Source organism: Eurypyga helias, unplaced genomic scaffold, assembly GCF_000690775.1.
Source record: "Eurypyga helias isolate BGI_N326 unplaced genomic scaffold, ASM69077v1 scaffold15866, whole genome shotgun sequence".
Lineage (NCBI taxonomy): Eukaryota > Metazoa > Chordata > Aves > Eurypygiformes > Eurypygidae > Eurypyga > Eurypyga helias.
Genome location: NW_010258742.1, coordinates 47,998 through 62,727, shown reverse-complemented (window position 1 = coordinate 62,727; position 14,730 = coordinate 47,998). Strand labels below are relative to the sequence as shown.

At 35.9% G+C, this 14,730-nt stretch overlaps 1 protein-coding gene across 3 annotated transcripts in view; it reads right to left on the bottom strand.

Annotated features, from left to right (window-relative positions):
- The window catches only part of RPS6KA3 (ribosomal protein S6 kinase, 90kDa, polypeptide 3), a 69,105-nt gene that overhangs the window by 11,858 nt on the left and 42,517 nt on the right, over positions 1–14,730 (bottom strand). For all 3 annotated transcript variants that reach the window (XM_010154472.1, XM_010154473.1, XM_010154474.1), the window contains 8 exons: positions 14,541–14,683; positions 11,396–11,466; positions 7,601–7,689; positions 7,289–7,353; positions 7,086–7,188; positions 5,859–5,983; positions 3,734–3,859; positions 1,912–2,001 (listed from right to left, as the gene is read on the bottom strand). In XM_010154472.1, coding sequence (XP_010152774.1) covers positions 1,912–2,001; positions 3,734–3,859; positions 5,859–5,983; positions 7,086–7,188; positions 7,289–7,353; positions 7,601–7,689; positions 11,396–11,466; positions 14,541–14,683 — 812 coding nt within the window. The remainder of the gene's footprint in view (positions 1–1,911; positions 2,002–3,733; positions 3,860–5,858; positions 5,984–7,085; positions 7,189–7,288; positions 7,354–7,600; positions 7,690–11,395; positions 11,467–14,540; positions 14,684–14,730) is intronic.

The following is a 14,730-nucleotide window of genomic DNA, read 5'->3' as shown; positions in this document are numbered from 1 at the left end:
AATATTACTGCTTTTATTCTTGAAATACAAGAAAAGAAATTGTTTCTTGCAGAATAATTATTTCCAAAGACACGCATTTGAATGCTGAGACGTTTCATTTTCGTATTTCAAATTAGAAACATATAAATACATATAAACATACATATACATATATATATGTTTATAACCACATAAATTCTGGTGTGGAACTGAATGAAAAATTGAGTCAAATCAACACTGAGTTTTACTTGTATAATTCATAGTGCTCTTACGAGTTTGAGGCCTAAAGGCCAAATACTCTTTATTCTTTCCTCTGAAATGTGTAACAGCACACGATTATATTGCGGGATACACAAGCAACCTGCCCTGTGCACCTGCATTAGGACAATGAAAACTTAAATCAATGTTGAATTCTTACAGTAGTGGATATTATACAAGTCTCTATTACATATGACTGTACCTCTTTCCTTACACTGGACATAATTCCATAAACTCTGCTTGCTTGGGGAATTGATCTGAGTAGAAATAAGGGAAAATTACAGCCTACTGTTGTTTGTTTTTTTTTTTTTTTTTTTTTTATAGTGTCCTTTTGTTATTTGTGTGAATGAAAGATGGCTCCTGCTGGAAGATGACTGATGATAATGAAGAAATCATTACAAAATAAAATGATTCGGCATATGTGGCAACTTTTCAAGGCTGCCTGGGTTTGTTTCCTCTCAGTGTAAAATATTCATAATGCTAAAGTTCAGGTAAGTATTCACATTCCTTATGTCTGACTTCCTGCTTAAATAATACAACCTCTACTACGAATTAAAGTAACACATAAACCGAGCATGCAGCACTGAAAGCAAGGTGAATACTGATGCAGGTTTCATGTTAGAAGAAACAGAACGTTGGACTGGAATTATGGTATCTAGCTTGCAATAATAAGGTAAACTCCATGACAGGCTCCCTTCTATATCTGACTTAATTGGTTATCCCAAGGTTCAAAATACATGAGAAAGAGAAGACAGATTATAGTAGGAGAAGAACTTCAGGCAGAGTACTCATCTCCACAGGATTTATGAGCTACTGTTTTAATGACTTTAAAATGTTCGAGAATCTCCCTTCAGCTGAGCTCAGCTTCCTGGAAATGTTCAGCTGTTTTGCCTGAGGCTTGGCTTTACAGATCAGAATACATTCTTGCAGATCATGAAGGTCATTAAGCATATGCCTTTCTAATTTTTAATCCTCTGTAATACATAATTGGGGAGAAAAAGACCACTTTCTTTTTCTCTTAGATCAGAATCTACTGTTCACTATGAAAAACCTCTACCTCCCAACTGAAGTTATTCTGTGCTTTTTATGGTCAAAGTGTTCTCATAGTCAGAGCAAATAATAAAAAGAAAAATAGCTAGATAATCGTCCATACAAAGACCAAATAAAGCTACTTGGTAAAGAAAAATGATGACCATGGGTATGAAGATTTTGTCCACTACTGAGAAACACATTCCTTACTGTCCATGAAAATTACCTTGGGTACTGTGATAACAGTGAGTCCTCAGTTACGTAACAATGTACTTGAAAATCTCTTTTGGCTAATGTAAACAAAAGTAGATTCAAACTTAGCTAAGCAATCAAAAAACTTGCTTGCTCCTTTCAAAATACAGCCAGTGTTAAATGAATTATTGCTGTGCTAGGATTTAGGAAGGATGAAGTATTTGACTGCTTAGGATTACGTTGTACCAACATATGAGCATCTTCCAAAGATGACAATGAGAGATCTCTGTAAAAAATTGGGTATTGTTGAATAAATGGCTTTAGGACATGGTTTTATTTTTAAATACTGGAAAACATGAGCATAAATCTAAACCATGTAGTTGGTCATCTCTCAAATTAGAAAGTGGTATGCAATCATAACACACTAAAGGATGATTTTAGCACACTACTTACATCTTTTAGGGTAATAATATTTGGATGCTGTCCATAGCGCAGTAAGATTTCTATCTCCTCTGTTGGATCTCTTTTACTCTTGTCAATAATCTATGAACAAACAGACACATAGGCACAAGTCTTTTTGTGACCATTACATAGGGTAATACTGTGGTGTTTTGCTTACTAGCATAAACAGAAAAGCAATATTTGTTGCTGCTGGTAAAGGGCATGAGTTATAACCAAAACAAAGTTCATTGAACTGGAACAGTGAGGCAAAGCAAAAAGTGTTGGAAAAACATGGAAAAATCTCACGGCTGAAAACAATTTTGGAGGGTGAGTGATCTGATCCCTCAAGCTCTGATAAATAACGTATTGCTCAGCATTTAATCAAATAATAAGTTCCTAACTTGACATGAGATACTGGTTTGATGATCCTAATTAACTGATTTTCACAAAGGTAATCTCAAAACAAATATTTAGACAAAGCAGGAGAGTAAGGGACTCAAAAATAAGAAAAAGGAAGTATTTTGCGGAGTTAATTCAGACGAACATTCCATTATGAAGGTTCATTTGAATCTCCTGGAGGCTTGCTATCAGGCTCTCAAGTTCTCCCTGTGCAAACAAAACATTATTTTGCCCTACTTAAAAAGTATTCTTATTATTCTCCTTTTCTTCTTTCCTTCTGAGCTGTAGAATTTCCTCCAATGTCTTCTCCATGTCTATCTTACCCCTCTTCCTCTTGATATTCTTAAGCCCTTACAGCTACCAGCACCATCCTAACACAATGAACGCTGGTCAACTCATTCTTGTGTCCATGATCCCTCGAGGGAAAAAAAAGCCACAATGGAGGCAGCAGAAAAGCAAGGCAATCTTCATAATATGGCTTTGAGAATTAACAGCTATGCTAGTACTTCCTTACAGTTTCAAGAAATTACTTCAAATTGCAAGCACGGAAGTTAAATCTGTTCCTGGACAGAACTAGAATAATCAAAGTATGTAACTACCAAATTGAAATTGGAGGGTTCCCAGTAGACAATCTGTGTACAAGGATACTGCAAAACATTCTTAATTTATCTTCACATTTTACATATTTAAGTAGTAAACGGTACAATAATTCAAAAAAGTGCAGGATTTAGAATTATTTTTTTCCTTTTAAAGTTTGCTATTCTATACTCTCTCTTTCACAGTAACCATTCTGCTCCACAGTGTTATACAGAAAGACAAAAAAACCTCTTATCACACCACTTCTGGGAATTCCACCAATTTCAACTAAGAATTTAATGCCTTCAAAAGAAGTGCTAGAAAGCCCAACAGAGTAACACCAACATTTTAACCTTGTTAAAAACTAGCAGCTAAAGACAGAGTTGAAGTTTATTCTGGAAGGAATACCAGGCTTAAGCACTATTAGGAGCTCCTAGCTATCTGAAAATTTATGAATCTACTTTGGAAGCAAAAGCTCCATATATAACTATGTTTAAATAAAAGTAATCAATCACATTTTTAAAAAGTGCTGGAAAGTCAGGTAAGGTTTTCATAGAACATTTCCTTCTAGAAGCTATCATGTAACTCCCATCCATTTTGCTGTAATTATAGAAGTGTTCCAAAGACTAAAGATTGCTTTTCACCACCCAAACCAGCATAGAGATAACAAAACCCATAGCAATCCTGTATAAATATCGGTCAGTAAATATTCTATTTGGTCCATTAGTATAATTCACATTTGCATCTAAAATATTTCTGTATTAATACTATTATCTTAATTTGCTATGTTCTTTATGGCAAATAAATTAATGATTTAATGTCTGTGATGACACCTGAAAACAGTTGGTGTGTTTTATACCTTTACAGCATATTCCATGTTGGAAGCTTTATGAATACATCTCTTGCAGATCGAGTAAGACCCAATGCCGATATCTTCCTTTACTTCATATCCATCGGTAAACTGAATGCTGTTCCTGTGCAACTGCTACCAAAATAACGTTATCAATTGATGAATATTCTAAATACAACTGACATTTATATTATAAATAAGCTTTTGAATTCGTACTAATTTGCTTCAAATTTTAAAGTGACGGCTGTACTAGGTCAAACTGGTCTAAATAGCCGCTACCTTCTGTCCGATACTAATTTGAGATAAACAGTATGTTAGAGACATTGAAAATAACACACACTGTTTTAGAAACTGACAAGATGATATTCCCAGTTACTGATTAATTAAAAGACAGAATCTCCAAAACAAGAAAGATCAGAAGAGTACATGACAAAACAACGGTAAAAAAGCACCGCTGTTTTTATTATCTGAACAGGTGAATGCCAGCTGGAAACTTCAGACATACTGAACAGAACGACATGAACTGGAAATGGCATGGAATGGCATCAGTAATCTTTTCACGGAAATGAGAAGCTGAAAGAAGGACAAGTGTTCACTCTTGTAAGGAAAGGAAATGGTGTTCTAGTCTAAGGAGTTCGTGCAAAGGATGCAAAGCACTTGCAGGAAACCATCTGGGCATCCTGCAGCACAGAAAAGAGGAAATAGGAGCGAGGAAGTGGTTGAGGGGCACAAGGAAAGGCAGCAGAGAAAACGGACTTTTATAAGAGAAGGAGACCGTATACTAAGAGAAAAAAAAATGTAATCCACAAAAGTATGTGGGAAAGAAGGAGCACAGAAAAGCTTGTAGAAACTTTTAGCAAGACTTCAGGAGCAGAAGTCATTCTAACACGTATACCAAATCAGACATTACCTTTAGAATGAGTCTAAAAAGCCTTGAAATTCAATAGTTTATTACACATTAAACAGGCAATGTGTACAAACAAGTATGTTACAACTACTGTAGACAGAGTGAGGACTGAGGAAGCACAAGAGCTATTCATATTCCGAATAAACTGGCTTTTAAAAATTTTCTCAGCCATTTCCAAAATATCCTTGCATTGAAAATATAAATAAACCCAATCATGCAGCACACCTTCTCATTTCTACCTATACACCAATAAGAAGTTTTCAACACAATTTAGGTCACCAGTTCGTTTTTACTACTCAGTCTCCCTCAGTAATTAGAGTTACTAAAAGCAGAAAGTGGTGGTAGAAATACAATTTTTGCAGAGGTCTTACACTTTTCTTTCCTGTACATTCATTTGCTTTTTTCCCTGGTGGCTGCAAACTCTCCAGTGCTGAAGCAGGCTTTTAGAATGACCTCGGCCTCGGAAGGCCAACGTCATTCTAAAAGCACATCCCCCATTCTAGCATGAGGTCCACCTTTCTTGTCTCACACAAAATCACACCTAAGCAAAGCTCTGTTGTCCAAAATTACTGCAGTAACAGGATATATAAGAATAGCAACCGCAGTAGGCTATTAAAAGTGACTACCTCACAATTATTAATATGGGAGGCTTTATTGGAGTAATTCTAATACTTCTAGGAAGCCAAAGGGTGCATGTGTACAGTAACATTGACTTGTATGCTACACTGAAATTAGGCACAAAATATCACAGATTAGTATATTAACTTAAAGTAGCTTGGAAGGGATGGAGTATGCTCTGGGTTCCAAAACACAGTCTAAACCATCCAGATGAAAACCACAGTTGTTCTCCAGTGCCTCCTACTGCACTGCAGGAATTAACTGATATTTTCAGGCACAGGGGAAAAAGGTTGAGATGTCTGTTATTTCCCTCCATCTTATAATTATGGCTTGATATTAAAGTTATTACAGTACAGATTGAAGTGTTTTCATCTAATGGGTAAGCCTATGCACACCTGTGGCTGCTCACTTATGAAATGGGTCCTGCACCTTCAGAGGTACAGTTTGGATAAAATAAACTGATCTTTACTTTCCTTGTATAGAGCTGACAATGACTTTGTCGTGGTAATTCATTCTATGAGGAAAGAAAAAACCAACCACCTCCACCAAGAGACAGCAACAATGTTTTATTGACTTTTTTTTTTTTTTAAATAAAGTAGATGTACTCACCTGGACAATTGAATGCACTCCAACTGTCTGCATTGCTTGGCTTTCATCATCTGACGCAATGGCTACAAAACTAAATCCTCGAAAAAGCTGATGTGCGTTAGCACTAGGTGGGATACCAGGTGAATCTGAAAAACATATCATCCACTTACAAGCAGAGTTTTTACAACTTAGAGGTTATGTCTACTCTGAAGAACAAACTACCGCTTTGTTCTATTAAGTATACAGAAACTGTAATTTGCAGAAAGTGTTTCTGAGGACAAAACCACAAGTAATTACTGGATTGTTTTGCATATACCATCTAGAAACACAACTGAGGGTCAACCACTACACAGATCATCTTATGGTCATTATTTTATTATACAAAAACTAGTACTTTGCAGAAAAATTCTACCTACAGCAGCATATTTAGGTTATATTTATGGAGAAGTATTTGAATTTTGATAACACCCCAAATTTCTAAAGACAAACATTTCTATCATATTTTGAGAGGATCAGTGTAAAATTACGCAGACAGACTGCACTGAAACAGCGACTTTGCCAATCTGAAATTACTACCTTTCTACATATACAGAATATCCGGAGTCACCATCATGAATTAAATGAAGCCATAGGATATAGCCTTTAAGGAGACACAGATAATCTTTTTGAATTAAGAAAATGAGGTAAGTAAACTTGAACTTATGTATGTTTTGTTGCTAAGGAATTCTTTATTTTTAAAAGGGGGGGCCTACAAGGAAGCTGGGGGGGACTTTTTACAAGGGCCTGTAGTGACAGGACAAGGGGTAACAGGTTTAAATTGACAGTGGGGAGGTTTAGATTAGATATCAGGAAGAAGTTCTTCACGGAGAGGGTGTTGAGGCACTGGAACAGGTTACCCAGAGAAGCTGTGGATGCCCCATCCCTGGAAGTGTTCAAGGCCAGGCTGGATGAGGCTTTGAGCAACCTGGTCTAGTGAAGGGTGTCCTTGCCCATGGCAGGGGCGTTGGAACCGGATGGTCTTTAAGGGGCCTTCCAACCCAAACCATTCTCTGTGATTAACACAAAATAATTCAATAGTCCCTCATGACAGATTTACACCAAAGACCACAAACATGTTTATGAACTATGAAATAATTGTCTTTGAGTACTCATTTACCCCAGCAACACGTGGAACACTTCGCATAACCTGAAAAGGAACAATGTTTCTAATCTTTGAATACATAAATTGTTCAATTCCTCTGTTTTTACCTTTTGGAGTTTTTGCTGTAAACTCAGGGTCAAAATAAAACGTATCTTCAGGTCTGCCAGTTGCAGGTTTAAAAGGGGGATGAATTTCTCTCCTGTACAATTTCTGAAGAGAAGGTATAGGCCAGAGTGAATTGGAAGTTATATGACACCCTGAAATACTTAACTAATAAATGTATTAAATTAGTTCTGAACTAGATACTCACATTCCAATCTATTTTGGAAAAAAAAGCATGCCTCTTAATTTCTTCAACTCCATCTGGACCTGCTCCTTTTATAAGGAAGAAAAATGTCCGTGAATTATTTTCTTCTTGATCAGAAGAATGACTAGCAAAGTTTTTTTTTTTCCTACATTAGTTTCAGAAGTATGTATTTTGTGTATCATTAAAAGAGCAAACAGGCAAACTATGTTCCTACTTCAAATCCTATTTTACACAAGAAACTGTCAACTTAGTCCAATAATCATTGATGTTATCAATATTATGATCCAATTTAAAATATTCTGCTGAACACTTTACCTAATCTGTTTGCTGGGTTTCTTTTGAAGAGCATTCGCAGAAGACTCTGGGCTTCTGGACTCAAGAACTGGGGCATTCCAAGTTTGGCCCTACAGAACAAAAATAATTAATAGCATACAAGCATATTTAGGTAAGAATCAACTCTGCATTCCTCTGTCCTTTATCATTCAACAAATCCATATCAAACAAAATAGCATCACTGAGAAATAGTCTTCGGTATCAGAAACAGTAAAAGTGCTGTCAGTCATGTAAACCTGTAACTTCAATTTTTTTTTTGAGTAGTAGAATATTTTCAGTAATGACAAGTAGAGTAAGAGGTGGTAAAAATGTAGAAAGGACTAAGTAGAGGATAACAGTTTACAAATTTGTAAATTTTTGTAGTACGTTTTGATCCATTTTAAAGTCCAGTTGTTACCAAATGGTATCAAACATGCAAATCCATTCTAGTGGTAAAAGACATTTTAGAAAGGTTAAAATACCCAAGCAAAAACAGGAAAGCTAAGTGAGAAGCAAGATTTGAATTCAGGTAGGATAGATCCTGCAAAATTTGCAGGTTAAAAAAAAAAAAAGAAAAAGATCACTCCTTTCTTTTTGCTCCCCGCAATTAATTTCAAACATTACTTTACAACTTGCCAGCCTTGAATCTTTAGATTTAAGCTCTTGTAGTTGTATTTTGGTTTGTAATCCTTGCCCTATTTTTCTACTTCCTGTTTAATGTTGAGCCTCTGTCCTCTGTTACTAGGTCTCACTTTTTTTATGACCATGATAATGGTAAGGATGGGCATAATTCCCTCCTTTCCATCATCAGTTCAACCTCTATCTTTTATTTTTCCATAACATCTATGACAAACTTTCCCTGTGTTTCAGGCAGAAGCCATGATCTGCCTTGTGTTCCAGCTATTTGTCCACCTGCCCATCACTTCAGCAGGTGCATACAAATTGCCACTAATTCATTATTCATTACTTCAAAATTAGAATTTAGTATATTTTTCATTCCTTTTAGCATTAAAGCAGCAGGGGATCAGGGATTTGAAAAAAAAAAACCAAAACAAAACTTTGCTTTCTCTGGGGTCTTCAATAACATGACAGGCAGATCACAAAGACCAACAGAGTGGAGGAATGGGCAGCAGGCCATTGGAGACTGAATTCTTACTCATGCACTTTATGTGGGGCGATTTCACTGGATGTTCATTTGATGCCATTTCTGCTCACAGCGAAGTATCAGAGAGCTACACTGTAAGTAGGAAGCAAGGAATACGTTGCCTGCAGAAGCACAATGGTATCATTTACAACGTTGTTAAAGGACAGAAGAGACAAATAAATAGGTTGGGACTGTACTGGGGCGGATGAAAATCTTTGTCCTATTATTATAATCCAAAACAGCTCCAACTGTAGGATGCAGCCCTGAGGGTTTAGCATGACAGACTGCTTAGAAAAATCTAAAACCTGGCCAAAAACATAACTGCAATTAATCACACAGCAAGTAACTCAATGAACAGAAACAGGACATGTAGAAGAACTTTTAGAGGACTGGTATGTACTGCTGCCCACAGTGGGGTGAATTCAAGGCCTTGTGCAAACCACACTGACTGAGACTGTCATTGCTCCCTTTCCATCATGAAGGAGCACGTTTCACAAAAACCTTGACTGGCCACGTGACACAGCAGAACAGAAGGCAATCACGAGGTTCTGAGAGTTCCTATGTTATACCACTACATGAGCGACAGCAATTTTTTTCTGCCATTCCTGATGGATGAAGACAAAATCTTACATGAAGGCACATTTCTTCAGTAAAGGGCAAAAGATGCTTTAAAACGTTAACTTTATTGATGCAAACTATGATTTCTTCAAATTGCAGAGTTTCTCAGTTTTAGGTAAACCACACAAAAATAAACAAAAACTTGTCTTAGTAATGTTATGAGAAATAAAGAGCCCAGGAAAACATGTATTGTAAGAGAAAGATTTTCTGTGGATTTTCAGGAACAGAAGGTAAGGAAAGCAATATATCTTAAATGATACACTATGAAAACATGAATTTGTATGCACACCTGTCCATTTGAAATGATTTAATGAAAAATTTAAATAGAAATATAGTACATTTACTAGTATACAGAAAATAAAAAGAAAACATATTGCCATTCTCATGGGGCCAGACAAAAAATGTGAACTTATCAGAGGAGACTTTAAAAGATCTTCAGTTTTTCAGTTGTTCATGTTATGAACAGCAAAATAAATTTGTATGTGTGTAAATCATAAGTGTACAGAACATTAAAAGAGGTAAAATTTCTTTATTACTTAATACCACATTTTTTGTGCAGCTCTCTGAAACTAATAACAACTACAAAGAACAGAAGGTGGGAAAAGCAGTTGGAAAGGGAATTAGAGATACATGCTCAGATGAAATCTGAAAATAGTTATGAATGTCAGTTAACCGTAAGGGATGCAAGGAGGATAGTCTACATGGCAGCTGTACACAGAAGATTTTTGTAGCAACAGTGGAAAGACTGTGGAGTCACATGCAGGCAGAAGAAAGAAGAGAAAGATGTGACTTGTGAGACATGGATTGAAAAAATAAAAGCATGGCTTCTGAAGTAAGTGAGAGCGCAGGAGAACTATCTACGACTAGCTTGTAAATAGAGGGTGGACAGGAGTTTACACTTGCTGTGAACAGATAGAAACTTTTAGTTAAAGACATTCAATAATCACAACATGAAGATTTGAACTGGTGTGTTGTTGAGGCAGCAGGAGAAATTAGCACCACTAAAAATGTTCGCAAATATAAGATGAGGAAGAAAAACAGGGTAAAAAATAGCATAACATGTATGCATTATGAAAGCAAAACCAAGAATGAATTTATGTTTTCTAGTGGTTTTCACATTCTAATTACTTGGAAAAAATGTGAAAGAATTTCATATATTTATTTTTCAAAACAGGCTGTTGGTGCAAAAGAAATGCTGGCTTCGATATACAGGTAGACAAGTGGTAACAGGACAAACCAGTGATAAACAATGAAGCAAAAACAAATGAGTCTTCAATGGGAAAAAATGGTATCGGTAAAAATGGGTGGAAACAGAGAAGTGAAACTATGACATGAAGAAACAGAACTGTCTGTACAGTTTTAGGGTACAGTCCCAAAAGCTGGACAATTACGTCACAGGTTGTATTAGTTCAGAGAATATGTAGGGGATCAGCAAGGAAAAAAAAAGCAGGCCTTCATTAACAAAACCAAGAATGTTAACTGCATGAAGGAAAGCAATATCCACAGCATAGCTAATGCAAAACCTACACTGGAAATAGCAAAGGGGAAAACTAGAGCTTGGGCAAGTCATAGGAGAGATATGGAAGGGAGGATGCACTTTAGCAAACAGGGGAAGTATCAGGGAAGCAACTTGTTGGCAGCACCAGTAATATAAAGAAGTGGGGTGAGTAGCTGGTAAGATAAAGAAGAATAAGGAGAGAAAATACTTTAAAAAAAAAAAAAAAGAAAAAATGCACAGGTTATCTAAAAGGGTAAGAAAGTTTAAAAATATTATGGAAATAAGATGGGAAAGATCATATGGTTGGAGAAGTTATTATTACAGATTAAAGAGCTGCTATGAAATTCTTTGTACCTGGTACAGGGGAGGAATAGAAAGGCAAATTAGATAGGCAGCAGAGGGAATTAACAGTATGGAATAGGGAGTGAGGATTTACCAGTACCTTTGGAAATGAGGGAAGAGTAGAAATTAGATATTGCAGCCCGGAGGGCATCCCTGTAGAATACCTGATGAGATATATAAATAAGAGTGTACTCACTTGAGAATCATAGTCATGGTTTCTTTTCTGTCTTTCCCTTGGAAAGGTAGAGTACCAGTGAGCATTTCAAACTGTATAGAGTAAAACTTTCATCAATTACATTACCTGGACAAAATCTAATTTTTGACAAAACTACTTAGCATCTTAACCTTCCAAAATTCATGCATGTTAACAACAAAGTCTGTGCAAAACAACTTCTTACTGTACAATTTAAATTACTATGAACATCGAGCAGCCTTTGCCATTTTTAAAGCTGCAAAATATTTTCCTATATGGATACCCTGCTTTACATGCTTTTAGCTGAACAATTTAGACGATAACGTTCTGTTCAATTTCTGCCTAAAAAGTTTATTCTTGGAAGACTTGACCTATACAACTGTATTTGGGGGGGGGGGGTAGGGAAAAAGATTCCCCTTTCAAAAGTTAGTGACAATTTCTCCTCATGCAGAAATATTTAAAAGGGTGAAAATTTTTAAAATTGGCATGTACATAGCTTTCATTGGAAAGAGGAAAAAGGTTAGTTGATTGACAAAGACATGCATGATGGAAAGTGGTTACTGTATGCATACGGTGGAGGTAAAGCCTGAAGGAACACATAAGACCTACACAGTACGTGCATGCACATTCTACAGTGCCTGTTAGGCACAGACACCGTTAAAATACTGATTTGTTCTGAAAGTGACTGAGTAAAATTAGACAGCTATAAAGGCACTTCCATTGGGCTGCAGTATACTGCCAGGACACCAGGTGTAGGTGAGGTACTGAAAGCAGTCTGGCACTAGTCACGGCAGCCAATGCTCAGAGGCAGGAATTCTGATTTTTGGTTTAAGAATTGCAAAACAATTTAGTTTAACGAAAGGTCATGGCATACACTTAAAGCCATCAAAATTAAAATAATTATAAAGGAACTCTCTCAACATTTGATGTAAACTTAAGTCATCCTGAATGCAAGGTATCCTCTATTCCTCTCTTCAGTCTAAGCACTAAAAACGTACATGGGTAACTTGAGTGAATGATGTGTGTATTCTTATATCTACAATAAGAGCATGAAGTTGCACTAACAGCATTCTTTAAAACCTCTTTTTATTAAAATAAAATTTAAAATTTCTTATACTTATACTATACTTATAAAGTATTCAGAGAATAAAAGCTGCCAACTCCTCAGTACTGCTAGATACTTTTTATTCTAAATGTTATTTTTACATATAGATTTATATTTAAAATTTCAAATTTAATATAATGCCAACAGGTAAACCCCTACTTTTAACACTTCTTAAGACACTTGTCAGGAAGCACAAGCCAAAAGTATACATAAAATGAAAATCACCTTTTGTTCGTTTAGAATGATTTTCACAAATTGCACTTGCAAAATAACTTCTTTTTCAAGGTAAATTTGTAGTGCTGCATGTTTCGCTTACGCTTACTTGGACTCGCAAGCTCCTATTTGTCACAAGCATACACACCTGTATTACAACTCAGCATACGTTTTCTTTGTCCCCCCCTCAAAATACTACGTTCCAACATCAATAGCCCAATAGTACTTTAAGAATAAGCCACCGTTGGCTTTCCCTAGCTATCATCTTTTATTTCAGCAGAAGAGTACCTCATCAAATACATAATGCTTCTGAAAACTTTGTTTTTAGATATCTGGCATCCTGTTTTAAAGGACAAATTGAAATATACTGCCCAAGGATGGTTTAAACATCCTTAGCGTCTAGAAGCAGGAGGAAAGAGGCCAAATGATTTGTTGAAATCTTTCTAGTCTCCGTTTCCATGCTGCGACTTCTGTTCCATCCAGCTACTGTGTACTCATACCACACCAACAACCACTTGAATTCTCAATTGACACGCATTCTAATTAAGAATGATTTGAGTGGATACATACAGACTGTCTATGAAAATTACCATGTAAAGTAGAAGTACAAGCAACAAAAATATATCAGCGAAAACTGCACCATATTCCATATACTAATTTAGAGACTTTGCTTTTTAAGGTCCTATTTTTGTGTTCAAAGTAGAAACCAAAGTGTTGAAAATGCAGTGCACTTAGACTGTGAATGGTACACCAGTCACGTCTAACATCTTTCAGCAATTTTCAATTTTATCATATGCACAAAATTACATTTTCCAACTTTATAATGTAAAGCTGGTGTGTAACTATATCAACAACAAGTATTCTGCAACTACCTTGTAATTATCTTTTAATTGGCTGTTCTTACTGATAAAACGTGCAGTTGTGAGGGGATGGGTGTGTGCTTGTCTGACTGGAGAGAGTTTAGTTATCAGGTGCTACTTTTACATAGTCAGTTTTCAGATCACAACAGCATTCTAGATGATTAAAAGGTGATCAGATGAGTTCTTTTCAGACACAAGAGTCCTTCTCGTACTACAAAGCGTACACATTAGTTGTACTGTTACAGTCATATGTAGCAGAAGCAGTTAGAAACAAAAACACTTCCTTTAAAACACACAATTATTCAATCCTGATGTAAAAAATGCACACAAAGATTATAAATATTAAAAGCCAGTGTTCCTCAAGTATCAAGCATAATCTGTTTTTCTTTTCTAAAGCCCTATTTGCTACACACGTTATTTCCCCAACCCTGCAACTTCACAGAAATGAACTCCTTGCAGAAACACCACAAGCAACTGAGCAACTATACCCCATATCAGCTCAGTGTCATTTAGATTATTTTGATATGCAAGAGCAATAGTTGTCATTATTTCACTAAGTTATAATTGTACTGGAGACTAATTAGAAAGTTACCACTCATTTTTTCTCCACTTGAGAATAAATTCAAATTTAAAATTTAGATCTAAATTTCTTCCCCACCTTGGAAGAGACAGTATCATTCTTGTATACTGTAGTGTTCCCATTAGTCTCTGAAACATTCAAACTACAATAGATGTGTAATAATTTCAACCCATCAGTAACAAAAATGTGGCATATTGTTGGTGTTGATATGAAACCCAGCCCACATTCTTGAACTGAACTCTGTGTCATTGTTATTAACTTAAGAAACTTTAGACTGTTTTGGTAGTTAGAATTAATTTAAAGCTCACCTTAGAGTTTAATATTTGATTTCTTTCACCAAACCTTGCCAAAGTACAGTTTTGCTATTGTTTACATTTACCAGAAACCTACCATTAAAACCCCAAAAGACCACCAGTCTGCACTTTGTGTATGGCCTCGTCTATTAACAACTTCTGGTGCCATATATTCCACTGTTCCACAGAAAGAGTAGGCTTTTTTTTCATGATCAATTGACTCCTTACTTAAGCCAAAATCTGGAAGAAAAAATAATCATGGTTAATACTTTCACCATAACGTGAAA